This window comes from Pithys albifrons, chromosome 2 (genome assembly GCF_047495875.1).
Source record: "Pithys albifrons albifrons isolate INPA30051 chromosome 2, PitAlb_v1, whole genome shotgun sequence".
Lineage (NCBI taxonomy): Eukaryota > Metazoa > Chordata > Aves > Passeriformes > Thamnophilidae > Pithys > Pithys albifrons.
In genome coordinates this window covers 61,179,128-61,206,875 of record NC_092459.1, presented here as the reverse complement: position 1 = coordinate 61,206,875, position 27,748 = coordinate 61,179,128, and the positions used below count along the sequence as shown (strand labels likewise).

At 41.5% G+C, this 27,748-nt stretch overlaps 2 protein-coding genes across 2 annotated transcripts in view; one reads left to right on the top strand and one right to left on the bottom strand.

Annotated features, from left to right (window-relative positions):
• Window positions 1-17,634, top strand: part of PLAGL1 (PLAG1 like zinc finger 1) — a 50,519-nt gene extending 32,885 nt beyond the window's left edge. Inside the window, exons 3-8 of the mRNA XM_071549226.1 lie at window positions 1,755-1,910; window positions 2,951-3,063; window positions 5,247-5,396; window positions 8,845-8,964; window positions 10,456-10,952; window positions 11,311-17,634. Coding sequence (XP_071405327.1) covers window positions 1,755-1,910; window positions 2,951-3,063; window positions 5,247-5,396; window positions 8,845-8,964; window positions 10,456-10,952; window positions 11,311-12,586 — 2,312 coding nt within the window. The 3' untranslated portion in view covers window positions 12,587-17,634. The remainder of the gene's footprint in view (window positions 1-1,754; window positions 1,911-2,950; window positions 3,064-5,246; window positions 5,397-8,844; window positions 8,965-10,455; window positions 10,953-11,310) is intronic.
• ZC2HC1B (zinc finger C2HC-type containing 1B) lies at window positions 17,561-27,340 on the bottom strand. The gene is given in 7 exon segments (XM_071580798.1): window positions 17,561-17,645; window positions 20,430-20,508; window positions 21,341-21,364; window positions 21,367-21,445; window positions 22,151-22,269; window positions 26,092-26,193; window positions 27,187-27,340. Coding segments are annotated over 7 exon segments (582 nt in total). The 3' UTR covers window positions 17,561-17,620.
• Between the last annotated feature and the right edge of the window lie 408 nt (window positions 27,341-27,748).

Here is a 27,748-nt window from a genome sequence, read left to right as displayed (position 1 = left end):
GGTGGATTCTGGAATTTATTTAAAAACCAATGAAGTTAAATCACCAAGGAAATTTTTTTGTTTTCTTGCAGCCTTGCTGTAAAAGACCTTCAGGTATGCAAACCAGTATATAGCAAAAAAAAAAAATCTGCCTTGCAGCTGCATTGCTGGGGTTTTTGTGCATTTTAAGTGATGGCTGTAGAGCAACATGTTCTTTACCTGTAGCACTAGCAAAAACAGTGATGTATTTCAGCTATTCATAGTGCAGGTGTGCAGCCTGGGAGTGATGGCAAAAGAAAACTTACATGGTCCCCAAATTATTGAAAAATATACACTATTGTAGTGCCTGCAGGTTGACCAACACACAAGTCTGCCTCCTCATTGATGGACAGCCTAAAGAAGTTGGTAGGAGCATTTGGGTTTATTTGGGGAGATTTCGAACTAGACTATCAAGGTATGTAGTTTAGTCAAGTGCCTACAAAGGAAAACCTTTTTGACCTACCCTGAATATGGCATTTATGGCTCTACTGCCCTTTCTCAAAGACATCTCCAATGTCTCCCCACGCAAAGTCTTCTGAACCCTTTATGCTTCTTTTGACCTCTCTTTGGTTACAAGCTCCTGTCTGTGGTGAAGCCTCACTTTTCCTGCCCCAGTTTCTGCTACAGGGTCCTATGGCTCTCTTGGACCCTCTTGGCTGTTCTGGCTCCCCTCCTTTGCTCTGTATTGATGTTTACTGAATAGACTTGCTCAGCAGAGTTTTCAGAAAGAAAACAAAATGAGGTAGTCATGGATGACCAATGTCAGCTTTTCCTTTTAACTCAGTCGTAAAGCATTGTTGGCTCAGTGTTGTGGTTTCTGGTGTCTATAAAAAGGGTTTGTGCAAGAAGTCCCCTTTTTCCCATTGCCCTGTGTAAGAGCAGTGCTGAGATGACCTTCTGCTGGAGAGTCTCATTGCTCAGTTGTGTCGCTGCTCTGTGTGAGTTTCCCTGGCAACCATTTTGAGCTGCACTGAACCAAAAATATCTCACTGTGCTGGGGAAAAGTCAGTTTGCAAACATGCATTTCTCTTTAATGACTTCTCTGGATGGTTCATGTGTTCAGGCTGCAGATGTCATTATTGGGAACCAACGACTGGGAGATGTGTTGTGCCCCTTTTCCTTACTTCCACAGGCAACGAGGCCTGTGAGAAGGCTACCCTTGCATGATTGTCAACTGAGTTCTGACTGTAAGACCCATCATACTAATTTTTCGTGGTACGCTCTGGGTCTTGTCTTCTTCTGTGAATGGTCTGTGCAGCAGACACAAAGTCTTTCTTACACTCCTTGGATCTCTGAAAATTACAGAATTACATAATCACAGAATGGATAAAATTGGCAAGGGCCAACTTTACCGTGGTTATTACTAACAGCTTTGTCCTTCTCATTTCTATATATGCACATTTTTTACAGGTGGGCATACAGTGAGCTCCAAGATTTTCTCCCATCCTAGTCTTCAAAGACACAGTTTGTGACACCTCCAAATGAACACATGTATAAATCTTTGGAGGTCAGGACCCACATACCTGCACAGGAGAGAATGCACAGACTGGAGGTGTAATTTCAAACCTTCCTAAATCAGTTCTTGCAGATAATCTTTTCACTACCTAATGTAGAATGCTGGTTTGAAGAAAAACATTCCTAATTCCAGGTGTGTTCTCAAGAGGACAACACTAGAGGAGATTAGATTGGAAAGTAGTATGCCTTTTTTAGTAAGTTTCCCTTCTCTGGATTTGTAGGGTGTGAGGATTGCGGTAAAAGCCTTATAGGAGAATGCAAACTCCATGGACCACTCATCAGGGCTAAAGATAGGGTTATTCCCAGCCGAGCCCGTCTCACCCTACCTCACTACCTCACTTTGCGAGTGTTGGAGTTGCGAGCTGGAAACCAACAGAGTAAGTATTTTGGCTCTTTTGCTCACATTTGAGAAAGAGGAGGCAGAAGTACTAACACTGGCTTGTTTTCATGAGTAATTGAAGGGATAATCATTGGGCATTAGCAGTATGAAGACTATTTTCATTTGAGCACAGCTAAAGCTTACAGTCAGCTACTGTTTTTTATAACTGATTTCTACTAACTTAGAAGCACAAACTGATGGCAGGACTTTCATCAGAGCTGGTGTGACATTTAGCTATGAGCAACCAGTTAGCTCTGTTCGGTCGATCCAAGTTTAATGAATGTTGAATTTGTGTCTAATAGTAACAGCCAGGCACTATTACTCTTTTTTTCCCCACCAAGCACGCAAAACTGGAAAGAGTATTCAATAAGAGGGCAGAAACAAAATGGTAAATGACACCACTCATCCACCCCCTGAAAACTGCAAAGATCACAGTAGGGTAATTTACGTTTTGCAGCACCTTCAGTTCATATTATGGAAAGGCTGTTGTTTCCTTCTGAAGGCAAGGCAATTCCAACGCCCAAACTTGAACAAGCAAAAGACATCCTTAGTGTACAGATTTTCCACCGGTACCTGTATAAAATTAGTCCTACCTAGATTGCATTTTAGAAAGAGAATAGCAAGATGTCTATTCTGTTGCTCTATTAATATGGCAATGGAATGATGTTGTGTTTTCATAGATACTCTCCACTCATATTGGGAGAGAACACCCCTCAAATTAAGCCTACAAGCAGAGCACTATGATAACATCAGTTTGTAGATTGAAGAGTATCAGCATGTTTGTGTTGCATATCCAGTTTAGTGTCCTGTCATGAATTTTAGGCACTTTTGAATTCAATGTAATACCCATTTTAAAAAAACATACTGGTACCTATTTACAACCTTTTTAGATTTTTCACGTTAGTGTTTACTTGTCTAGAAGAAGAATTCCGTGTGTTCTGCACTGTTTGGTTTGTCTCCATTTTCACAACTGTAAACATACAAGAAATAGTGTTTGATATCTATATTAATATTAGACTGGTCTTTTTTTGTTCACAGTCCTTGGTGTATTCGCAAAGAAAGTAATACAGAAGAGAACACAGTTTGGTCCTTATGTTGGTCAACTGTCTACAAAACTGACCTGCTATGATGAAAGCAGGCTAGTCCTGCAGGTAAAATTCCACTAACTTTCTGTGAAGTGCATATGTGGCTTCAGCAGTTCATATATATTTATGTATTTTAGTCAGTCAATTTTCCAACTGATCTAGGAAATTAATTGTACTTCTAATCTGTAAGTATGAATGTAAATCACATTATTAGACAATACAGTGTACCATGAAGTACCAAAATGTTCCTGTATAATATGTTTTCTAGAAGTTTGCTTTCCAGCTTTACCATTTCCAGGGTGTTGGACCTATCAGTCTTGATAAACTTTTCACAGAGCCTGGCTGCTGAACTTCCCAGTTAACACAAAAGGATTTACACCATGCCAATGGGAGGTTTAAGTTTGTGCACTGATTTAGCAATGGTGGCAGAAATACACACCAAGGCAGTTGCTTAATAGGGAGGAACAGTGCAGGGATGGGGAAACACTTCTCAGTAATTTGTTAATTTATATTATATATACTTTGACACACAGAGCACTATTCAGTTTAGTCAGATTGTTATTTATGGCTCGTACCATCTGTTGCTGCACATGCAGATTCTGATCATCTCATCTGGACTGTGACACTATTGTTTGTACTTTATCCAGCAAAAATAGTGGCTTTTCAGGACTAGCCTAGCTTAGACAAGTCTACATGCACATCCTGTACCACAGGAATTCCTTGGGAGTGATAGTTGATCATAATCCTCTAAGTCCCAGTCCTTGCATTTTGCCTGAGCAGACCTCTGTATCATACAGTAAGTCCACAGTCCAGCCACAGCCTCTGTCAGAACTTCCCAACAGGTCACGGTTCTTCCAGAGTTCACGTTTCATATCAGGCCTTCTCACCCCTCAGGAGAGAGACATCATCAGCAGCTGTCCTGTGACATGCTTTATGTCTTTGAGCTTTCTCCAGAAGCTTGGGACTGGAAAACACTGTGTGTCGTGAAGGAAATACTTCCATAATTTTGTTTGAGAGCAAAAATAATAGCTTCAGTAGTTGCTGTAAACTTCATTTGCACATGGAAATCATGGAAATGATCTGCTGGGAGAATAACACTGCCAGGAGAATAATCTGTGGGATTTTCATAGCATGTTGTCACCAGAAAGGATTTTCTCTTCTCAGTAACTAAATTTCTTCAGTCTTTTTATGAGATACTCTAATTCTTACAATGCAGAAAACTTACTTCTCTAACAATGGATGGATGCTAAGCATCCAGTTCCTTCCTCTTCACCAAGCCATTGTAAACCACACCCTATCCTCTATCACTCAGCACCGTTTGCTTATAAGTATACAGTGATAAGCACAGTTCTGGCTGATGAATGGACTGTTTCTTCAGAAGAGGAGATTAGAGTCCCAGATTTCCTACATGACAGCAGTAGCTGCCTTGACTTCTCCGCAGCATGAATATGTGACCAAACTTGTCCAACAGGCAGGTGTTTTCATCGGAAACATGATGAAGTTAGATAAAATAGTTCCCAGAAGCAATGGAAATGAAACTTTTTTTGCAATTAATGGCTCAGTTACAAGGTTAGTAGAACAGATACATGCTGTGCTGACATCTGTCGTGCAGCTTCGTTGGTCCGTGTTTGAGACACTATTGCAGAAAAGCTACTGTCTTGTTTGAAGTCAGTAGTATTTAACTCACAGTGGCATTCTCTTGGAAGGGAATCTAGGAAGAATGAAGTAATGCAAAAAGAAAGAGATTTTTCTGGCACAGTTGTTCATTTTTATTTACTTTTGCATTGTTAAGGGGAAAAAGAGAAGACTGTTAAAATGCCATTATATTATGTTACCTCTCTGGACTTATTATACAAGTTATACAATTGTTCCATGCAAAATGTAGCAACACTGAAGTTTGAGATTATCAAGTACTCAGGAAGCAGATTAAGGCATAAAGCTTATCTTTCTACCTGCCTGCACTTAGTTCTTATAATATTATCTTTATATAACATAAAAATGATGAAATATAAACTGGAAATACATACAAAGGCCAGTTATTTTAGTAGCAGGGTGCTCGGCAGGTTCTTCGCTTACTTTTGCACTTAGTATTCTTTAAGAGTGATCTATTTCGAAACAACCACTGTTTCAAAGGACATATGTCCAAGACAGGGTAAATAACTGATAGCTGTGATTCCAAGTTAAAGAAAACTAATGTGCTTCTGTATGGCACTTGGTTTTATCATGTTCATTCTCCCCCTTTGTTTCAGGTATTGAAAGATGGAGGGAAGTACTTTCTGGACACTCCCAATGAAGACTGTGGAAACTGGATGATGTTTGTCCGGCTAGCCCGGAACCAAGAAGAACAGACCCTTGTGGCTTATCAGCACTGTGGAGAAGTCTACTTCACAACAGTCAAGGTAGTTAGACCTGCATTGCTTCACCTGTCACCCGAATGGAAATTTATAGACAAAGGTTCTGAAAGACCAGCTCTTTTAAAGATAAAAGATTGATTATATTCTGCCAACTGGATCTTTATTGCATACCACCTTTTATATCACTTAATCCATAGTAAACCAAGCAGTGTATGCAGTTTTTCAGGAAAAGGTGGTTTGTACCTGCCATTATGAGTAGTGAAGAAACTGAGCAGAGGGATACATAAAAATCATTCATGATGGTGGTGTTGAAACTGAATTTTGTAAAATTTTTTAGTTCCGGATAGGTACATGGTGACATTATCTAGCCTTGTTACATTCAACGCAGCTTCCGGAAATAAGACTTATTCCAGAAATAACACAGGTTCCTTTGCTTTATTACATTTTTGGACACAGTGTATTCTGAGCACATTGCTGTGTGCTTAGGAACAGAGTGCTAAGTAGAATCTTTATATACTATTTTCTATGCTTATTAAGTCTGAAGAACTTAACTGCATAACTTAAAGTACTGCAAAGTTGCCATGAAACGATCATTTACCTTAGAGATTCTGGACTGCATCTTTGTCTGTAGAGAGAGAGAAAAACTACTTTCTATTTAAAATTACACTGAAACATACAGTCTTTTTTTGTTGTTTTGGCCATTTTCTCAGACAAAGTTTGTTTTAATCAGAAATAAATCTCTTGCATACTTGGGAAACTGAAGTCTATGTGTTGAACGTAATGCTTGTGTATCATTGTGAGCAACATTAAAATTTAACAAAAGAAAGGAGAGGATATTAGTCAAAAGAAATTACTGTGGAATTAAAATCCAACATTTCAATTTCATTTCCAAGACTGACACACATTTCTGTGGCATAGTAGTGTTTACTGTTGTTTCTCCATTTTTGCTTTTCTACCTGCACAGTGAGAAAAATACTTAATGCACAGTGATGCAGAGAGAATAAGTTAATAGTAATAACAGCTCACACTCTCAAAGTAATTTATAACAGTGTGAAATATAATTGTATTTTGATTAATAGTTAAATAATTATTAAGAAAAAGAAAAATGTGAAACAGTGTATGCTACTCTGAGACATATTTAGGCTGTGTTTGAGATTCTCATGTAGTCCATACCATTTGAGATTTCAATTTGATTTTAAGATTGCTTGTAAGATTGATGGGATTGCTAATACTATATTTGGGAACCATGAACTTTTCTAAGAAGTAGATGTTATGAACTGGTAACTTATAATTTCCAGTATAATATAAATACTACTGAACCAGATCTCTGCTGACCTGCTCACTGGTATTAATGGAGAGTTCCATCCTATATACTGACACAAAGAGTATCTGTGTTTTGGAAACTTTACTGTGCTGTGTATCATAGTGACTTGAGTTTTATTTCTCCTCTGTCCCAGTATCATTCATGGTACTGTGGCATCTTGCAGACTTTGTTCTATACAGTCAATAGCCCTTCTGCTACACTTAGGCACACCCTGCTGGTCGTGGTGTGAGGCTGCCTCAGGGCTGACTATGAAGATACTTTCTCAAGATATTTTTAATGAAGTGTCTTAAGTTGGGAGCAGGATTGACTCCTTTCCCCACTGTTTTTACAAAAAAATAGGATTTTGGTGACACGAAACTACGGCTACTAAAGCATACATGTAAGTGGCATACTAAAAGCACCATTAGCTTACTTGCTGGCCTAATTCCTGCAGCCCCTAGTGATATGTGCTTTAAAAAGGCATAGAATTGTGAGGAAGTAAAAATTATCCTCTGTTGCTGTTTGATCCCAGGGCAGTTTCACATGGACACTGCAGTACCTTTCTCTTATTATCATTGGTGGCACACTTGTAGTGGATTTGGATACTGATGTTTCATGTCAGTTTTACTGATATTAGAGCTCTTACCTTGATGATTTCACACAGATGCACTTGCAAGGTCACACTACAAGGTCACACTGACCCTGGCTCACCTTCCCACAGAAAAGATGGCTGCTGGTCCAGGAATGTTGGGCGGAAAGTCATGACAGTGTCATGCTGTGCAGTTGTTTGTGGGTACCAGTCTCAGGTGTCACTGGCCAGGGTCACTGGGCATCCTCAGACATTTGTACCTGTAGAGTCCCTCACAGCTTGGTTTTCTCCACTAAAACAGACTATGTGAAGGAGCACAATGCATAATCAGCCTCCTAGTTGATGGCTCTGTCCCATGTCCTTAATTGAGTGGAGAAATCAGCATGTACCATTTCTGTTTAGGCCAAGTGTTACCAAAACATACAACTAACACACACTGGTTGTAGTTAGCAAGCAGGTTTGTGCTTGGGAGTCCAGAAATTTGGTTTTCAACATTCTATACAAAATTATGCCCCACCTGTCAGCATTCACAATCTAAGTTGTCTTTCCTCTACCATGCTTATCTCACACAGATGTTATAAAATAAGTGCATTTTATGATGTCACATTATGTAGAACAAGACTCAGCTGGTTTCCTTCCAGGCTAGTTTGGGTTTCTTCCATGGCACAAGTTTAGTTTAGTTAAAATAAAACTACAAACTACAGTGCAGTTTGGCTCTACTCCTGTTGCAGCAGTGTTAGGTTTTATTATAGATGAAAAAAATTGTGTACAGGGTCAGGGAGTCATATAAATCATGACTCCAAAGTTTAGTTTTCTCCTTTGCTTTTAAAGAACCAATAGGTCTTTAGTCAGTGAGTGTAATCACTCCTCTCTCCTAGTTGCTGTATTATTGACTGAAAGTATTTGTCAGAAGAGGTCATAGTCCAGTCCAAGGAAAGATTTGGGCAAGCATGACTGCATGGGAGACTGCAGATTATGGGCTCACTTAATCCTGTGGGGGAAGGCTTCACTGAAAGGAGGGCAGAGTTACAATAAACCACATGCACATGCTGGCACATCAGACCCAGTGCATGGAAACATGGCAGTTTGACTGGCAGTCCACATATTGATCAGCTCTGCACCCATGCACAGTGTGACATACCCAGGAGGCATCCAAGCTGTTGTGCATTCATGATGGGTTTTTCCTTTGTCTGTACCCCACAGTTAAGTGTTGTGTCGAGTGGACTTCCAGACGCCAAGGAATGGGCATGGGATGTTACTTGGAAAGATGCTGAATGTCTGAACATCACAGACAAATACATCTCACTAAGCAAAGGTCATGATGATTGAGGCATCCCTCCTCCTATTGCCCACCCTCCTGCCCCCAGTCTCTGTGCATACACAATTCTGCTCTTAGAAACAGGAAATGTCAAGCCCTAGTGGGTAGTAATGCTCAAATAGTGCTTGAATCTTGAACTAAGTTACCAATAATTTGCACAGTCAAAGAGTATAATTTTAGTAAGGACAACAAGTTTTAAACCCCAGCCCCTCCAATCTTATATTTTACTTGCTTTAGCAAAATAGGTGCAAGTGAATATGTGCTGTATTTTTTCCATTCACAGCCAATTGAACCCCACACAGAATTGAAAGTATGGTATGCTGCCGATTATGCCAAATTTATGGAAGCTTCTGCAGTCTTCATTAAAGAAGAATCAGATGTCTGTCCTTTGCCTCCAGTAGCAGTAAGTACCTCTAATCTTCATTCAAGCCATCATTATACATAGTAAATTATAGTTTATTTACATGCTCTGTCTATTTATGTTACTCTGGTAATGCAAGGTTGACCATAGAGTAGTTGACTAACACAAAGCCCAGAGGAATTTTTAACCAAAGAGGTACTCAGAGAAAGAATGCTCTTCCTCTCCCGTGTTTGTAATCCAATGGAGCCATTAGATGTAGTCAGAAGTGAGTGGCACCACTTGATGTATTGGGAAGACTTAACACTGGGGACTAATTCGTTCATAACCAAGCGGGCCAGCCTCTGAGTTCTTTCACCATTTTCCCTTGTTATGCTCTGATCAATTGGTCAGATTACCCACTGATTATTTCAGTCTTTCCTGTGTAACAACCCTTCTCTTCTAATCCCAGTACCTTCCCCTCTGTATGATAGCAGAAATCCTTAAACTCATGGTAAAAGTTTAAGTGTTGAAAATGTGGCTGCGAAAATCAACACTTTTAAGCTAGAAGGAAATGTGAAACAGGGAATACAAATGAACTAGGAATTCATGCTCCAGAAAGGCATATGAGGCCTTCAGAGTATGCCCTAGAAGGAAGATGTTGAGGAGCCACAGCATCAGACACAAGTAAGAGAGAAGGGCTCATTCTGGAAATAAAGATGGAAAGGACACAGCCTCAGCATGCTCTCCAGAGCAAAGTAGCCCAAGAGCAAAGGAAAGTAATTCAGTTTATGGGAAGCTTACATAACTGAGGAAGTGCATGGTCATGTATTGATTGGAGTTTTTTTGTATTTGTTTTTCATTAGAATTTTTATAATGTCAGTATTTAGAGTGAATTCAAGGGAATCCAATAGAGCTCTTATTTCCACTGAAATAATACTTCCAAGTAATATACTGTTTGAAAAAAACACCAAATAATGTAATGCCTCTAAGTCTGGATAGGTTTTAGATCCCTAAAACCTAAAGTGTTTCTTATCCATTTAATGCAAGTCTAGTGCAAAATGCCAGGCTATGTGAGGAAGCCTCTCCTGGAGACATTGACCACTGCTGTCTGGTAAAGCATAGAGTCAGTCTAAAACACAGGGAAATCCTGTATGGCTAAACTGTGTTCATGTGCAGAAACTCACCTATTTTTATGACAGCCTAATGTTAAAGTACAATTTTCAGCTCCTTTTATAAGTAATTTCATAAAATGCAACAAATACAGAGACTTTGGAGTTCAGTAAGCACAGATAAACCAAGGTGAAGGACTTAGGACTGTTACAGTAAATACTAAACAAAACCATGTAATTGAGTATTTAGCTAACTTTTTTCCTTCAAGTTTGTATTCTTAGAGAGGATCTATTGCCAGTTGAACAACTGTGTGGTAGTACATGGGAGTAACTATCCCCAAAGACAACAATGGGTATTGGGAAAGCCCAGGGAAGATCAGTGAGAAGAATATGACCTTTCCTTAGAATGGCTAATAAGAAAGACCTGTTTCTGTTCTCATTGCAGAAAGAGCCTGTAGACCCTTGGATATGCTCCAGCTGTGGAAGCACTTTTACAACTTTTGCTCTTCTGGAATCTCACCAGTGCATCCATAAAGACCGAGTCCTTCCTACGAGATTCAGATCACCAAATAAGTTGGGACCTGTAAAAGCAAAAAGCAAATTCAAAGGGAAACTGAGAGGAGCATCATTAGGCAAAAGCATTACTCAGTGCTTTGGTGCCATTTCCTGTTCCTCTGCTGCAAAGTTTAGCTGTGCCAGCTCAGGAAGCACTTGTGATGCTCTTGTGAGGTTTATACCTAAATGGAGAAATGGTCGGTCTTCACTGTTGAAGGGCAAAGAAGTGAAGCAAGCAGACAATTACCCTTGCCGGCTCTGTGGGAAGATATTTGATTCCATTGACAAGCTCACAGTCCACACTTATGTGCACAAAGGGGAGCGCCCCTACAAGTGTTCACAGCACGGATGCACAAAAGCCTTCATTTCCAAATATAAACTGCTCAGGTACAGCTCTGGAGGCACTCCTTTTCTGCTGGGTGTGTGGGGTGTTCTAATGACAGTTAACCCCTGAGTTCCAGGTTTTATTATTCCTATTCTGGTAGAATTGGAGAAAACTAGTCTCTCTCAATTGTGGTGGCTACTCAAAAAGGTTATTTTGAGCAGTTTTAACCTACTCTGTGCTTTATGATTAACACCTTCCTCCGCCCCTCTCAAAATTTAAGGATTTTACTAGTAGCCTGAGAACTTGAAAAAACACCTTCCTTCAAGAGTGTCAGTGTTTTCAAGTCTTGAATCTGCATCAGTAAGTATACTAGAATAAATGTAAAAGCAAATAACTTTTTGTGTGTGTTCTTTGTCCTAGGCACTCTGCCACTCATTCTCCACAGAAATCTCACCAATGTGGCTACTGTGAAAAGACATTTCACAGGAAAGACCATCTAAAGAACCACCTTCAGACTCATGACCCTAACAAGATGGCCTTCAAGTGTGAAGAGTGTGGCAAGAAGTACAACACCAAGCTAGGCTATAAGAGACACTTGGCTCTTCATGCTGCCACCAGTGGGGACCTTACCTGTAGGGTGTGTGCCCAAGAGTTTGGCGGTACTGAGGTTCTGTTGGAACACCTCAAAAGTCATGCAGGGAAGCCAACTGGCAATATGAAGGAAAAGAAACATAAGTGTGACCACTGTGAGCGTCACTTCTATACCCGTAAAGACGTGCGGCGTCACATGGTGGTTCACACAGGCTGCAAAGACTTTCTGTGTCAGTTTTGTGCTCAAAGGTTTGGGCGGAAGGACCACTTGACGCGCCATACCAGGAAGACTCATCCACAGGAACTGCTAAAGAGCAGGTTGCATAATGGTGACTCAATGGGTCTCCTTGACCAGATTTTTCCATACAGAATGAAGGAAAATGCCAGCATGCTGCCCTCTCTTCCTGAAAGGGTCTCTGTGCAGAATGGGATTGTGAATAGTTCAGAATCAGAGGAATACAACTGTTCACACCTTCATTCCCAAGCAAGCTTACAAACTGCTCTTCCTCTTGAACCTGCTCCTCACTTGCAAAGAATGGGTTGTGCAGACAGCCTTCCAGCTGTCCATCCCACACCATGTTCAACATCTGTCCCTACCAACCTGAACCTTCATCAGCCTAATAAATATGACCTTAGTTCTACCTCATTTGCAGCAGGATCCCTCAAGAATCTACCGATAAAAGTGGATGTTAAAGGTTACAACGTGCATCTTCTCGAGGACCTGCCATTACCAGAACCTCAGTCTCTCCACAAAATCAGTATGGAAGAAGCTTCCTCGGGGCCTGTAGGGGACACTAACAAGTACCCAGTGCACAAAGAGACAGAGGCAGCAACTGAAACTACAAGCCTGCCTTTCATGGATCTCACTCATGTGATGAGTTTCTGGCAGCTCCCATCAGGTGACAACCAGAACACTATTGGGGACATCACAATGGCATTTGGCCCAGAGGAACCATCACACAGGCTGAATGGCCTCAGCCAACAACAAGGTCTTCAGCTAGCAACTGGTGGAATGGCCATAAACCAGCTGCATCACTTTCCTCGCTCCTTTCCATCCACTACAAATTCTGTAACGTTGCCTCATTTTCACCATGCCTTCAAGTAACTCAACTATCACCCTGGGTAGGGTTTATTCCCCCCCCCCCTTTTTTTTTTTTATAAGACTGTGTTTCTTACTTAAATCTGTTCGGATGGGGTGGGTTTGGTTTTATTTTGTTTTTAAGAAAAATTGCTCCAAATGTTTTCAAAGCACGTTATGAACATGGTAGTTAACTTCAGGATGTTAATAAACAAGAAGCTCTATTTTTCATACTACTATTAGTTTTTTAGCATATGACAACAGTAGAACTAACATATTTCCCTCAGCTCCCTCTATATTTTTGTTTGTTACCTTTCATGCAAACAACTGAATAAATATCTTCAATGATAGCAAAGTATCATAAGAGGCACAATAAAACTATGGCTGCTGCAGTAGGAGAAATAAGGTTAGGGTCAATGGGAAAAAGGGGGAAATCACAGAAAAATCATTTTAATGAGCCATAAATGACAGCAAATTTGTACACGTGGCAAATGTAACAAACAGTTTATCAACATCACGTAGATTTCTGTTAGGCACTTAATTAATGAAGTTTATTAATCTTTAATTTAAATCAGAATCATTCCAAGAGTAAATCTTACCTTCTTGTTTCACTTTTTTCAAACGAAGATGATCACTATTATGATTACGTTTAACTAGATTTTGTTTTCTGACGTACAGTTCAGTTGTGTGCATCTCATACCTTTTTCCTAGGGCTGGAAATAACTATCACTTCTGAACAACTGTGTAAAAACTGCTGTCTTGTATATGTGCGGTGTTCAGAATGGAAAGTGAACTGTCTCAAAGGCTAGAACAAAACATTACTTTTCATTTAGAGCCAGATCAGCCAAGATATCAGACGTTGCTCTCTCTCTATCTAGTAAAGCAATTAAGCATTTTTCAAATTTAAGCATGTTATCCCATTGGGTCAACAGCTTCGTTAATTTAACACTTAATAAAAGATAATGCTTCCTACCTAAGGGGCCTTTATTCACCTTTTGTTGATAAAAATGGCCTTCGTTTAGTCTGGGAAATGGTTATTAATTGTAACCATCTGAAATGTGGGCTTTCAGAAAGCTAGTCCTGGCCCAGGGGAGCCTGTGCCCAAGCAGAACCTCTGTGGGGCCAGGGACATGTCCACACACATAAGGGCTAAGGTGGTGAGCTGACACTGGGCCCTGTTCAGAACCAGGTTCTGAACCTGCCTTGCAAATGTCACCTGAAATTAGTGGTGTGACAATGGTTGAGGCCATTTTGATCACTGGAGTTTTCCTCAGTAGCACTGGGACAGCTGCAGTTGGACTTCCAGCCTTTGTTTCTTCCAAACCAGAACCATGGGGACTTCCATTTTTTTCCAGGGGTAAATTGTCCATGAACATTTCCAGTTGACAGTTTGTTAGTGTGACAGTCCTAGCACCTGATGCATGAAAAGTAGAAATTGCAAAAATCACATTTTTTGGTAGATGACAATATTTTAAAACAAACAAACAAACCCCAACAATCAAACTCTTCACAGTTTGCTTTCTTACCTAACCCATAGTTACAAAAAAAAAATAGTCCTGGCTTTAGTGGATGATGCAGTTACTCATGGATTTTCTTGCTGCTAGAACAGACACAGAATTTCTGAATCTGAGTAAAGTCTCAAACTGTAAGAGCTACTCCCATTAAATCCAAAGGGAGTTCATAGTACCTGATGATCATTACAAATATAGCTAGAAGCAAGCACGTTCTCTTCTCCCTCATTAATCAGAGGGATACTTCCACACAGCTTCAAATAAAAAATAGTTTTAAAATTATTTCTGTTTTGATGTTACTGACCTACAATGACATTGTACAACTATAATGTTCCAAATATTCTTAAAAGTTTGTCAGTACTGGGACTAAGGAAAGGTTGTATTATTGCAGTTCATGTGAGAATATCTTCTGCAGATACAGTGCTGAGGGCTGGTTTTGGTTATGAAAATTTTTGGCATAAGGCAAACCAAAAGGAATCTTGTAATGGTAACAGCAGGAGAAAGAGCAGGTACTGTGTAGTCATGCTGAGTTAGCATTACTTAAATTACGAGTTCCAGAATAGGGAAAAGGTTGTAATGCATGTTATATGCACATTCTACAGCTAGGCCTCTTATTTTCATCTGAACCTGGAAAGGTGTGTGTATATTCACTTACTGCATTGTTTTCCCTGTTTGTGCAAATTGTATTCACTTGGCTTCATCCAAGCTTATGTGCTTGTAAAAAAAAAACCCCAACAACTAAACCACAACAACAAAAAACTACTAAATTTTGTAGCACTGCCTGATCATTTACACATTTTGTCATTTTGATTTGTGCTTTTATAAGAGGTGTAAATAATTACTGAAATACTTGTCCTTGAATTAAAATGTGATGTTAAGAACAAACATTGAGCTAAAGGGGCACCCGCATTCTTTCAGCATCCTGTGGCAGGGTGCCTGAGCTCTGAGCTGCCAAGGGAGGTGCTGCTGCCTGAACTTGGCCTCTTCTGAAATATGGGAAGATCATAAGCAGCTCTCACCATTGCATATGTAGCTATGGATTAAAGAGACCAAGTCTCCTTCAAATAAAATGAAAATTACCACTTTTGATGCATTTTAAAATGCTTAGACATGACAATGTTGTTGGCAAGTAAAACAGCAAAGCAAACCTTAAATGTGTAATACTGCAGCTTTAACCTGTCAGCCCATTCAAGTTTCTCTTTCCAGATTGTTGACATCATAAACGTAGCAAAAACTGAAGATGACCCATCACAAAGGAAGGCAAGCTATTTCAAAAAGTTATGTTTCCAATAAAATTGTTTTGTTTTAAAATTCTTACATCTGAAGAGATTTAAGATACCTTTGAGTCATCTAATACTGTAAGTAGGGCTGGACTTCCACACCACTTTTGCTAGGGGGACCCCTGTGAGCATTTTTGAGAGGCCTTCAGTAGCTGAGGCTGAAGAATGCTTTGTTTCTAGGCAAACAAATTCTCTGGGCTCAGTAGACCAGGCTGGTGTGGACCTGAATATCACATTGCTTAAAGAGCAATAGTTTCCTCTTGGTGAGGGTAAGATCATAGGCAGTGCCAAGGGAAAAGTGTGGAGCAGCAAATCCTCACCAGCTCTCCTGGGCTTACCTGTGGTGTCTGAGAGAATGGGGCTGCAGCAGGTGGGCAGTGACAGGGAGAAGGCAGCAAGACCTGCAGGACATCTGTGGTGGCACTGCCTTTGGCTGTGATAGCACTGGTGTGAAAGAGGCCGCCTCATGCATACTGCGGCTATAGTGGAGGAAAGCAGCAGCAGCCCAAGCAGTGGCCAGTCCTCCCTCTCTGGCACAGACTATTCCTCCAAATGTGAGAGGAAGATGTAATGGCAGATAGCTGGCATGGAAAAGGTGAGATAGGCCATGGAATACCAGCTAAGAGATGAAACAAAGATACGGGAGATCTTAATACATTTTGCCTCACAACCTAATAGAGATAAAAATACTCTTTTATCTAAACTTTGCTTGGAAATCTGTAGAAGCAGAGAAATATGTAGTGACAAAACGACAAAATTACTATAATCAAATGATACTATAAAATAATGAAATTTAGTTAACATTGGGTCTCATACGAAAAAGTGTACACATTTTATGAAAGAAAAAAAGGCATGTAAACCTGCTGAACTAATGTCAAGCTAAAGTTATACAGCATGGAACAAAAGACTGCATCCTCTATGTAAGCACAAGTAGTTCCATTGCTAAGTTCCCATCCCCTATCAGAAACCGTGTTAATTTTCTTTTTCCTTAAGTTTTATTTACCAAATTTTCCTGTTAGGACTTTTCATTTTCTTAATCAGTGAGTTGCTGTTAATTCCAGAGAGTTTTGCACAGCCAGTCTGAACTATGATGGTATATTCCATATATTAATGATTGGTTCATTTCTTGCTAGCAGAATTTTTGAAGTACTGTTCTTCAATACACCGTTCCTGCCCTTACATACTGGAAATTAAGCTGTGAAATCAAACACTTCTATACATAGATAGAAAATAATGGGCACACACACACACACCAACAAATACATTAAAAGTTGCTCTAATTTTTGAGTATTCATTTTTTTTTTTTTTTTGTTAAAGAAAGCAACTATGCTAACATTGCACAGGATGCAATAGTTGGGGTTTTTTCCTCTTCTTCCTGGATTGCAAGAAAGGCTAAGCAGCACTGCTTTAGTGTACTGGAGATAATGTCATGCCCGCTGTTTCTGAGCATGTAGCTGTAGGACTTACAGTTGCTTCAGTGTCATCCTTTCTGTATTTATCTAATCTCTGTTGGCTAGAGCCTAAGTAGAGTTTAATTAAACTCTGTAAAGTATAGTATTTCCTATTGCTGTGCCCAACTGCTTTTCATCTTTGTTTACTTTATAAGCATTTAATAGGTATTAAAATTCCTTATGGATTTTAATTGAAAGCCTTAATGAAAATTAGAAAACTCGACATGTGGCATCCCCAAAAGTTTATGCAAGGTGATCCATGGCTGACAATGGATCAAGTGGCCAAAACCATAAGAGGTATGTCTCCACATTTCTGTCTTCTCGATCAATTTCTAAAAGCAATTGAAGTGTTCAATGCAAGAATGAGATTTGGGGTTAGTCTGAACTTGAAGTGCTTTGAAGAAGATGCACAGCATACATGGCCATTTATCACGTATCAATTACTATCATTAATAATTTTATTTTTACTGAAAGATTCTATTAAATATTTACATGAAATTCCAGAATGTTCACTTGTCTCATTTAATATATCAAAGCATTAAGGGGAAGAAAAAAATCACATGGTACTGGTTCTTCCTACATTTTGTTAAGCAATTGAATGAACCACTGGTAACAGCCATCTACTACAGGCAATCATTTAATTAAATCTTGGCAACTGGTACAAATACTCTCATAACCAATGGATTTCAGCTTACTTGTTTTATTGAATGGGGTAGTTGTAGAACTTCAGGCAGAAGTGGTGCTGGAAAATTGTGTTGCTTAAGATCTTCCATAATGCATCAGAAAAAAGCCTTAACACATCCTTGCTGAGCAGCCACTCTATCTTCTGTTGTCCATTTGCGGTCTAAAAGCAGAAACAAGCCATATACTTGCTATTTCTTATTACAGAAACAGCTTTTATATTTCACTCCATTTTATCTAAGAAAATGAAACCTCTCTTCTTGGGAAAGTGATGGAGCAGTTCATCCTGAAAACCATTTCCATGCATATTAAGGATGAGAACATTTATTTGCACCACTCAAAGCCAGTCTCTCACATCTGCTTTCTCAGCTAAGTGCTCTTGGGTAGCACTGAAACTGATCTCTCCCCTGCACAAAATGCTCTGTAAAGCACCTGGAAAAGCTTGTTTCATAGAAAATGCAGCAGCAGTTGCCAACAGCCCAGCATCAGCAAGCTTACCCAGGCCAGTCCTTTCCACAGTTTTACTGTCCTCTATTTTGAATGCTAGTGTGGGTGTCTGTCCCAGGGATTTGCTGGAAGCAATGGCTGTCCCAGGCCTCTGGAAACTGGCTGCAAGTACAACTCCAGTGATACCTGGGCTTCTCAGTGTCCCTATGGAAAAGAGGTGTCTCCTCCCCAAGACTGGCAAGCCCCAAGTTTCAGAGTTCAGTAGCTAAATCTTGAGAAGGGAGATGGTATCAGTAAATCTCTGCTGGTGGTCTGCAAGACCCTGCATGATAACCGTATACTGTTAACACAGTCCCAGGCAATCCAGGGAGTGGAGAATACCAGATGAGATCACTGGGTTCTGACAACAGTTTTTCCTGCAGCTGGCAAAGTCAAGGAGATAGGTGAAGCTGATAATGGCACCATACCCATTGTAGTACTCCCCACAGCTGAAGGACCAGGCACTGACCAGCTGCAATCAAGGACAGTAGAACTGCACATAGAAGAATCCTTCAATGACTTTGAATGTGAGACTCTGCAACAGACTATTTTGTACACATTCCTCTTCATCTCATGCTCCAACCACTCTCATAAGCTTATCTCTCTGCCCAAAATACCCTGCTAGCTACAGGGAATAACTCTAGGCCACATTTCCTGCTGGCATTTCGTATTCTGGAGTTGTATACATTTCACAGGGGTGCAAGATGCTGATTGTCTGAGGCACCCCCTTGACCAACAGCACCACAACCACTTCAAACATGGGCTGGAAGTCCTTGCTGCTCTGAGATGGCTTTGCATGGCCCAAGATGGGAACCTCACTGACTGCACGGTCTGAAGAACAGAAGCAACAAACATGTTCTGGGAAATTGTAAGAGCACAAGATCTGCCAGAGAGGTTTGCATCACCAAGCAGCAAATCCTCTCAAGATAGCTGTTACAGCAGAGCACAGTCACTGCATACTTGAATGGGACTGTTACAAACGAAAGACCATTTAATTCTAAAATGAGTATTCTTAGCAGGCTACACTGGGGCCCTGAGGAGCTCTGCAAAAGTTTCAGTTCAACTGACTGCTTCAAATACCAGAAAGAAGCTCATACTGCAAACACTGCAATAGGACACATTGAAAAACATCTGAAAGTCAACACAGTCATTGGTCACAGCCAGCATGGCTTCATGAGAGGGACGTCCTGCTTATCAAACCTGATTTCCTTTTATGACAAGGTAACCCACCTAGCTGATCAAGGGCAGCCAGTTGATGCAAACTTTCTGGATTTTAGTAAAGGTTTCGATACTGTCTCTCACAGGATCCTTCTGGACAAAGTGTCCAGCACAGCTGGATAAACACATCATGTTGTGGGTGAGCAATTGGCTCATGGGTCAAGCACAGACGGTAATGGTGAATGGGGGAACATCAGACTGGTGACCTGTCACTAGTGGGGTTCCTCAGGGCTCCATCTTAGGCCCTGTGCTCTTCAACAGCTTCATCATAAATGACTTGGACACAGGACTGGAAGGGATACTGAGGAAGTTTGCAGATGACACAAAAATGGAAGGAGCTGTTGACTCCCTTGAAGGCAGGGAGGCCCCACAGAGAGACCTCGACAAATTAGAGGACTGGGCAATCACCGACCATATGAAGTTCAACAAGGGAAAGTGCTGGATTCTGTCCCTGGAATGGGGCAACCCTGGATGTTCATACAAACTGGGGAATGAGATGCTGGAAAGCAGTGCCATGGAAAGGACCTGGGGGTCCCGGCTGATGGCAAGTTGAATGTGAGTCAGCAGTGCCCTGGCAGCCAGGAGGGTCAACCGTGTCCTGGGGGGCATCAGGCACAGCATCACCACCTGGGTGAGGGAGGGGATTGTCCTGCTCTGCTCTGCTCTGGGCTGGTCTTGCCTTGAATATTGTGTGCAGTTTTGGGTGCCACAATATAAGAAAAATATTAAGCTCTTAGAGAGTGTCTAAAGGAGGGCAACAAAGATGGTGAAGGGCCTTGCGGGAAAGCTGTATGAGGAGTGGCTGAGGGCACTTGGTCTATTCAGGCTGGAGAAGAGGAGACTGAGGGGAGACCACATTGCAGTTGCAATTTCTTGTGAGGGAAAGAGAAGGGGCAGACACTGATCTCTTCTCTGTGGTGACCAGGGAATAGCCTGAAGTTGTGTCAGTGGAGGTTTAGGTTGGATATTAGAAAGAGGTTCTTCACCCAGAGGGTGGTTGGGCACTGGAACAGGCTCCCCAGGGTTATGGTCACAGCACCAAGCCTGACAGAGCTCAAGAAGCATTTGGATGATGTTCTCAGGCACATGGTGTGACTCTTGGGGATGGTCCTGTGCAGGGCTAAGGGTTAGATTTAATGATCCTTGTGGGCCCCTTCCAACTCAGCATATTCTGTGATACTGTACATCACAAAAGCAATCCAAGTCCTTTTATGTTATAATGTTGAATAAAATAATTTCTTACCCAGACTTTTCTGAAGAATTTTTCCCAGTAGATACACCCACAGATTTTCCAGTTTTCTTCAGTATTTCTGAAGAGGTCTCTGCAGATCATTATTTTAAAAAATTATTGGCCAATAAAACATGGTAAACTACATAAATTCAACACAAACTCCGGAAATATAGGGATCAAAGATGCTGATACAAAGAGCAGTTTGTTTCATCATTCACATGTCATATTACAAATAACCTTTAAAATAACTTTATAAAACATCTTCTCAACATAGACTGAGTATGGGTCATGATTACCAATGGGTTCTAGAAAACACACTATATGGTATCCTGCTTAGAGGGAACTGTTTTAGGGAAGTGGTGGTGTTACTTTTAAGGCTAAATCCACATGGGCAAAGTCCTATGGAACAAACAACATGCAAAGCTTCATACTTCATCTATATGGACTTAAGAAAAGGTGAAAATGATGGAATAAATCTTAAAATTGAAGATTAAAGGTTATTAAATTCTTTATGGGACAGAAGGAACCTCAAACCCAGACTATATATTTTAGGTCTATATAAATACTTCTGTTTGAGGACCTCTAGTTGAAAACACTAAGTCCCTCCTGAGGACCCAAATGAAAACCTCTGTGCATATACTCCACACAGCAGAGCAGGGTAATGACCAGGAAAGCCATTCAATATCAAAAATATCCATGTGGAAATTGTTGACCCTTCTCATTTCTAATGAGTATTGTATGGAAATGAGTTTAGGATTTCATGTCAAGGCTTAAAAACTCCACAAAAGGTCAAAATTTACAATTCTATACTATCAGAAAACTGGAATCCAAAGCCTAGGATCTGCTTTAAAAATTCCTCCCTAACCTCAAATACCTCAGAGTTTGGTATAAGAAAAACAGAAATATGACTAAATGAACTCTGCCTGGGCTAGGTTTGTCTGTATTGTACCTTTTTGCACTCTCTCCAGAAAAGATAATACAACAGGTGTTAATGTTGGAGTTTTTCTCTGAGCCAATGGTTGCTTGCACTAGTAAAAGAAGATGTACAATCACCACTCAACTCTAGCAAGGAGCTTATGAAACCCAGTGAAAACTCTTCAAATCGCTATTGAAGCAGTGCTAGGAAGGAAGAGGAAAAAGATCCATCCTCTCCCACTTGGAAGTCATTTTTCCTGCCCAAAACAAGTGAAAGAGTAATATTTTCAAACATCTTTAACCAAAATAACAAAACAAAACAAAAAACCAGTACTTTCCTAAAGGAACTGTTTACATTATTCTTTTTTCTATAACAAAACAGGATCTCACTTCAAGAGACTGATGACTACCTTCACTTTTCTTACTCCTCAAAGGGGCTCAGTCCTTTGGCCTTGTGTCTAACGACAAGGGAACAGCAGACCTTCCAACAGCAGGGAGCCCTAATGGACAGGAAGGGCTTTCTCCATGTATTGCAAAAGTTGCCAGTTTTCTGCTTGCCTACAGCAGAATTACCTGGAATTACCCTGGAATCAAATTGCAGAAGAGTCTGCGGAAATTGTTGTCCTAACTATTTTGTACTGTCATATTCTGTCACTTTTTTATCAGAGAAAGGGCTCCAGGTATGGGAAACTCCCAGCTGATATTCAGCATGTGTCTTGTTTTAAGAGTTTTATATGAATGTAGGACTTTACTCACCATGAACTACAGTTTGGCAAATCTGCCACCAGGACAGTACAAGTGTGACTGTGTGTGCTTACCAAAGCCTGTCCAGCAGTCTTTGCAGCATGGTAGACAGCTTGTTCTTCAGAAAACTTCATGAGCCTTTGTGCTGCAGCCTCACTCAGCCTTCATGGGCAGTATGGACACTGGACATAGTCTGATCATAAGAAAGAAACAGCTTGTGTCACAGTCTATATACTACAGAAGAGAAATTACCGTGCCTTACAGGAGCACTCAAGATGCACTTCAAAACCTGGTTCCACCAGCAGATGACCACAATGAATTCTCATCAGTTCCTGAAGCACAAACTTCAGGGAACTACAAAAACTTCCTCTAGAAAAACACTTGGGATCCTAAAATACGTTTATGGTATTAACCCAGCAAACAGTAATTGCTTTCAGAAATAAATCCCCGAGGATTAATAAAAGCTGATTTTATTATCTTTTTCTTATTCCTACCCACCTCCAAGCTCACAATTAACAAGTCTGCAGGAAAACTATTATTGAAAAATTCCTGGACTAGGCAAACCCAATGATTTCAAGACTTCTTTTGAAGATTGGTCTTTAAGGTTGCTATTTTGTTGAGGCTGCAACAGTGGCAACTGAGGTAAGTCGGAGGGTGAAGGTTTAGATAGACCTGTACAGATGTTTTCTGAGCTCCAGGGACTCTCAAAAGCCATTGCTAGCAGGAGCGTGGCAACCCAGACAGAGCTCACCAAGAAGCACAGAGCTGTCCAGGTCTCCAGCTGCACGGAGTGTCTGAGCCTGATGTGAACTGCCAGAGGAAAGCAGAAAAGACACCTGTGTGCAGTGTGAACACATGGGTGGTTTGCTCAGCCTGGTGGCAGAGCTTAAAGAGGAGGTGGAGAGGCTGAGAAGGGTCAGGGAGTGTGAGTGAAAAATAGACTAGTGGAGTTGCATGCTTCCATCCCTTAGAGAAATGCAGTGCACGGAAGCTCAGCAAGTCAGAGGAGCCCTGCCCCTCTTGCCATAAGGCAGAAGACCCAAATGAGGGGGAATGGAAACAGGCCCCTGGTCGGCGAGGTAGAAGAATGCCCTCCTGGACTCTTTCCTTTCCCAGGAGCCCTTACAGAAGGGGTATGAGGCCCTGGAACTCGAGGGTCAGGCAGATGACAGAACAAGAAGGTCTGAGAGAGTCTCCTACAGCAGTGCAGTTGACCAGATGGACTACAACTATAGGTATTAATACAAAAGGAAGGGTAGTTGCAGTGGGTAACTCACTTCTGAAGGAGAACTGTGGATCCTGTACAGTGATCACCCCCATCCTACAGGGAAGTCTGCTGCCTCCCTGGGGCCCTGGTAAGGGATATTACCAGGAGACTTCCTAGACTAATTTGGCCCACTGATTACTACCCATTACTCATTGTACATGTTGGCAGCAACCAGGTAGATAAGAGAAGTACCAGGGTAATCAAAAAGAACTTAAGGCACTGGGCTGCCTGGGTGAAGGGACAGGAGCACAGGTGATGTTCTCCTCAATTCCTTCGGTAGCAGGAATATATGCTGGAACAGGAAAATCCACATGATCAATTAGTAGCTTAAAGACTGGTGCCATCAATGGAATTTTGGTTTTTATTATCACAGGGCTATTGATATGGCACCAGCCTGCCTGGAGACAGGTGGAGTTCTCCTGTCTAAAAGGGGAAAAAGGATTCACATCCATGAGTTGGCAGGAGTGATTGAGAGGGCTTTGAGCTAGGTTTATGGTGGGGAAGGGGATGAGACCAGGCTTACTAGAGATGAGCCTATGGGTGGCAAGCCTGAATTAGGGTCAAAATCAGCAGCCCAGCTGAAGTGCATCTGTACCAATGCACACACTATGGGTAACAAACAGGAGGAACTGGAAGCCATTGTGCGGCAGGAAAGATATGATGTAGTCACCATCATGGAAATATGGTGGGATGGCTTACATGACTGGAGTGCTGCAATGATAGTTATAAGTTCTTCAGAAGGGGCAGGTGAGGAAGGAGAGGTGGTGGGGTGGCTCTGTACAGCAAGATAGTATTTTGACCGCATAGAGCTTGAGGACAGTGGCAATGAGATTGAGTGCCTATGGATGAGAATCAGGGGGAAGGCTAGTAAGGCAGATATCCTGGTGGGAGTCTGTTATAGACCACCCAACCTGTATGAAGAGATGGATGAACTGTTTTATAAGCAGCTGGCTGATGTTTCATAGTTGCCAGCCCTTGTTCTTGTGCGAGACTTTAACCTTCTGGATGTCTACATAGCAGAGAAGAGGCAGTCTAGGAGGTTCCTGGAGTGTGTGGAAGACAACTTCCTGTCACAGCTGGTAAGTGAGCCTACTGGGGGTCGGGCCCTGGTAGACCTGCTGCTTACAAACAGAGAAAGGCTGGTGCAAGATGTGGTGGTCAGAGGTTGTCTTGGCACAGCAACCACAATATGACAGTTTGCAATGCTTGGTGAGGTAAGAGGGGGCATCAATAAAACCTCTGCCCCGGACCTCTGGAAGGCAGAGATTGGCCCTTTTAGGACACTGGTTTGGAGTTTCTTGAGAAGCAACTATTAAAAACAAAGGTGCCCAGGAAGGTTGGACATAATTTAAGAAAGAAATCTTGAATGTGCAAAAGCAGGCTGTCCCTATGTGCCAAAAGATAAGCTGGCAGGGAAGAAGATCATCTTGGCTGAGCTGGGAGCTTTCAGAAGAACTCAGGGAAAAAAAGAGGGTGCATTACCTCTGGAAAAAGGAGTAGACAACTCAGGAAGTGTTTAAAGATGTTGTTAGGTCACATAGAAAGAAGATTAGAAAGGCAAAAGCTCAGTTAGAACTTAACCTGGCCACTTCTGTAAAGGATAATAAATAGTGTTTTTATAAATACATTAATAACAAAAGGAGGGCCAAGGAAAACTTCCATTCTTTATTGGACCCGGGTGTGAATATAGCTACATAGAAACAGGCAGAGGTACTTAACACCTTCTTTGCCTCAGTCTTCAACAGCAAGAGCAGTTATCCCCTGGCCCCCTGAGCTGATAAACAGGAACAGGGAGCAGATTGGACTCTCCCGTAATCCAGGAGGTCATAGTTAGTGACCTACTGAGCCACTTAAGATGTTCACAAGTCCATGGAAGGGGATCAGATTCATCCTAGGGTGATGAAGGAGCTGGTGGAAGTGTTGTCCATCATTTATCATCAGTTCTGGCTAACCGGGGAGGTCCCAGACAACTGGAGGTTGGCCAATGTGATGCACATCCCCAAGAGGGGACAGAAGTAGGATATAGGGAACTACAGGCCTTTCAGCCTGACCCTGGTGCTGGAGAAGCTTAAGGAGCAGATTAATGACCACCGATACGGTGAGTGGGGGTTGCGCTCCGAGGAGCAGGGCTCGAGGAGCAAAAGTATATGCTCCAAGTCCCTTCGAAGCTCAGGGAGGCTCCTCCTACTCCTGACCTGGCGACAGACCCCAAAGGAAGAGGTCCACACGAGTCGAGAGTCCACGAAGAGAAGCGAACTTTATTGGTGTGCTCGGACTTATATAGGGTAGCATGGGACTTTCTAGAACAGAGGCGGAGCAAGGGGAGGAGACAGGGAGGAGCGACACACCTCATTGGGCAGCATACAAATTAAGGGGAGGAACAAAGGAGGAATCAATGGGAGAACTGGGTTTAAACATAACCATATAAGGAAACTGGTGCACTGCACCAAACAGGGACCAATCAGGAGAGCGTTGGCGGGAAAATGTCCTAAGGGTTTGTGGGAAGAAGAAACTTGGATAGGGATGACTAAGGGAAAAATGACTGGGGTAGCCATCTTGGGGTACATAACAATCAAACTGGGGATATGTCCATGTAACTCCTAAAACCCCCATGGTCCTGACCCAGCCGCGACATAGGTTCTGCAGGCTCTTGGACCTCCGCGTCCTCATCCACCCAGCGCTTGTAATATCTTTGCCATTTAATAAACTCTTCGTTCACTTGGTCTCCTCCGACAGTAGACCACAAACCTGGATTGACGCTTGGTGGAGAAGGAGGTGGAAGAGGGTGGCCCTCATTCAGAGCTTTTGTGACTTGCTTGGCTGATTGAAAAGTATTAACTAAATCCTCTGCTTCCATTTAGATTTCTTCTCTAGTTGTTTCTGCAATAAGAGAAGACACAACTATACTTCCCTCTGGCAGGGGATAAAGAAAAATCTTGGAGTGAGGGTTCTTTCTTTCTGAGGGAAAGAAAAAACATTACAAACAAAAGAAATTTGGGTTTTTTTGAAAGGCATAGGAAAGCTGTTTTAGCCCATCACTGCCTGTAGACAGCACCAGAAGATGGATAAAAGGACAATGCATTCCAACAAAACACTTTGGTTGTGGCAGACCAAAGGGCGCTTCAGAGGGAATAGAAAAGACACTGACCAACACATTCCCTTCTCCATTTGTTCTATTCTTCTTGCTTTAAACCTTTTTGCGCTTCTGTTTCTTTCCACAACTAATTTTAAAGGACATTTTACAACAGCAGTCTGCATGGATACCAAATCAGCAATGACTTGGCATCTCTGGGTAAAATAATACATATGCATATCCATGTGTATTCCCTTCCTCCACAACAAAAAAGCTTTCCCCTCTAGCTGTTCCAATAAAAACTTAAGCATCTTTTCCTTCATCTCTGTAAATAAGTTCAATTTAAATACATTTTTAAAGCCTTCAGTTCAATAGCAGTGCATCTTTGTAACTTCATTCACGAAAGGGCTACTGATAGCTCTCAGGTTCAACCTGGGGCATTGATGCACCAACCATCTTGGATCATGCCCTCTTTCAGATTTAGGTGAAGATGAAGCTCTTAGACTCTCACATTGTCTTTAAAATGCGTATTTGAACATTTCCTAGAAGAGCAGAGACACACGCCCAGGGTAGTCATGACACCTACTGATTTGGCTTCTCAATGGAGAAATACTTCCAAACACTAGCAGCACAGGGAGGGGGAAGAAAGAATTTGGCACCCAGTCAAGCACATATGTGAGACTCATCCATAACATCCAGGCTTTGTCCTCGGAGGAAACAATAGTGTTACTGAATGAAAGACTTCATATGGAGATAACACACACACTTACATTTTAATTGTAGCTTTTGCGGGGGCTGCTTCTTCACGGTGGTGATTTCTGTTCTCTGCAGTCTCTGTTTCAAAATGGTGAAGGGCTTGCACTTCCTGTTGAAGGCTTTCTTGCGTATTCGATCATGTCTCAGCTGGGATGCAAAGAATAACATTTTTAATGGGTTGGAGTCATACTTTGTTAATGATGCTTCCTTCTTCAGGCCTTAAAATTACTTATATTCAGGAGCAGGGAGCTGCAGCAGTATTTATTTTGGGTTCAGTTTAATTCCTGAAAGAGTTCATCAAAACTTTAAAAAGCTGTCCAAGTACATCTGCAGTTCAACACAAATAAGAAATAGAAACCATTTCCAGTTTGTTCTGCTCAGGGACATGCTGGAGGCCAGTACAAATAATGACTTGCAGAGAACAAACTTGGTCTGTGAACAGGAGCTGTCCCATTGGACTCCACCACCACACCTGGTTTTCTTTCTTTTTTTCCTGGTTAAGAGGGAGAACAGTCTGACCCTGTTCAAGCAGCCAAGACTTACATTATTAGTTCTCTGAGTTAGGTAACTATTTCA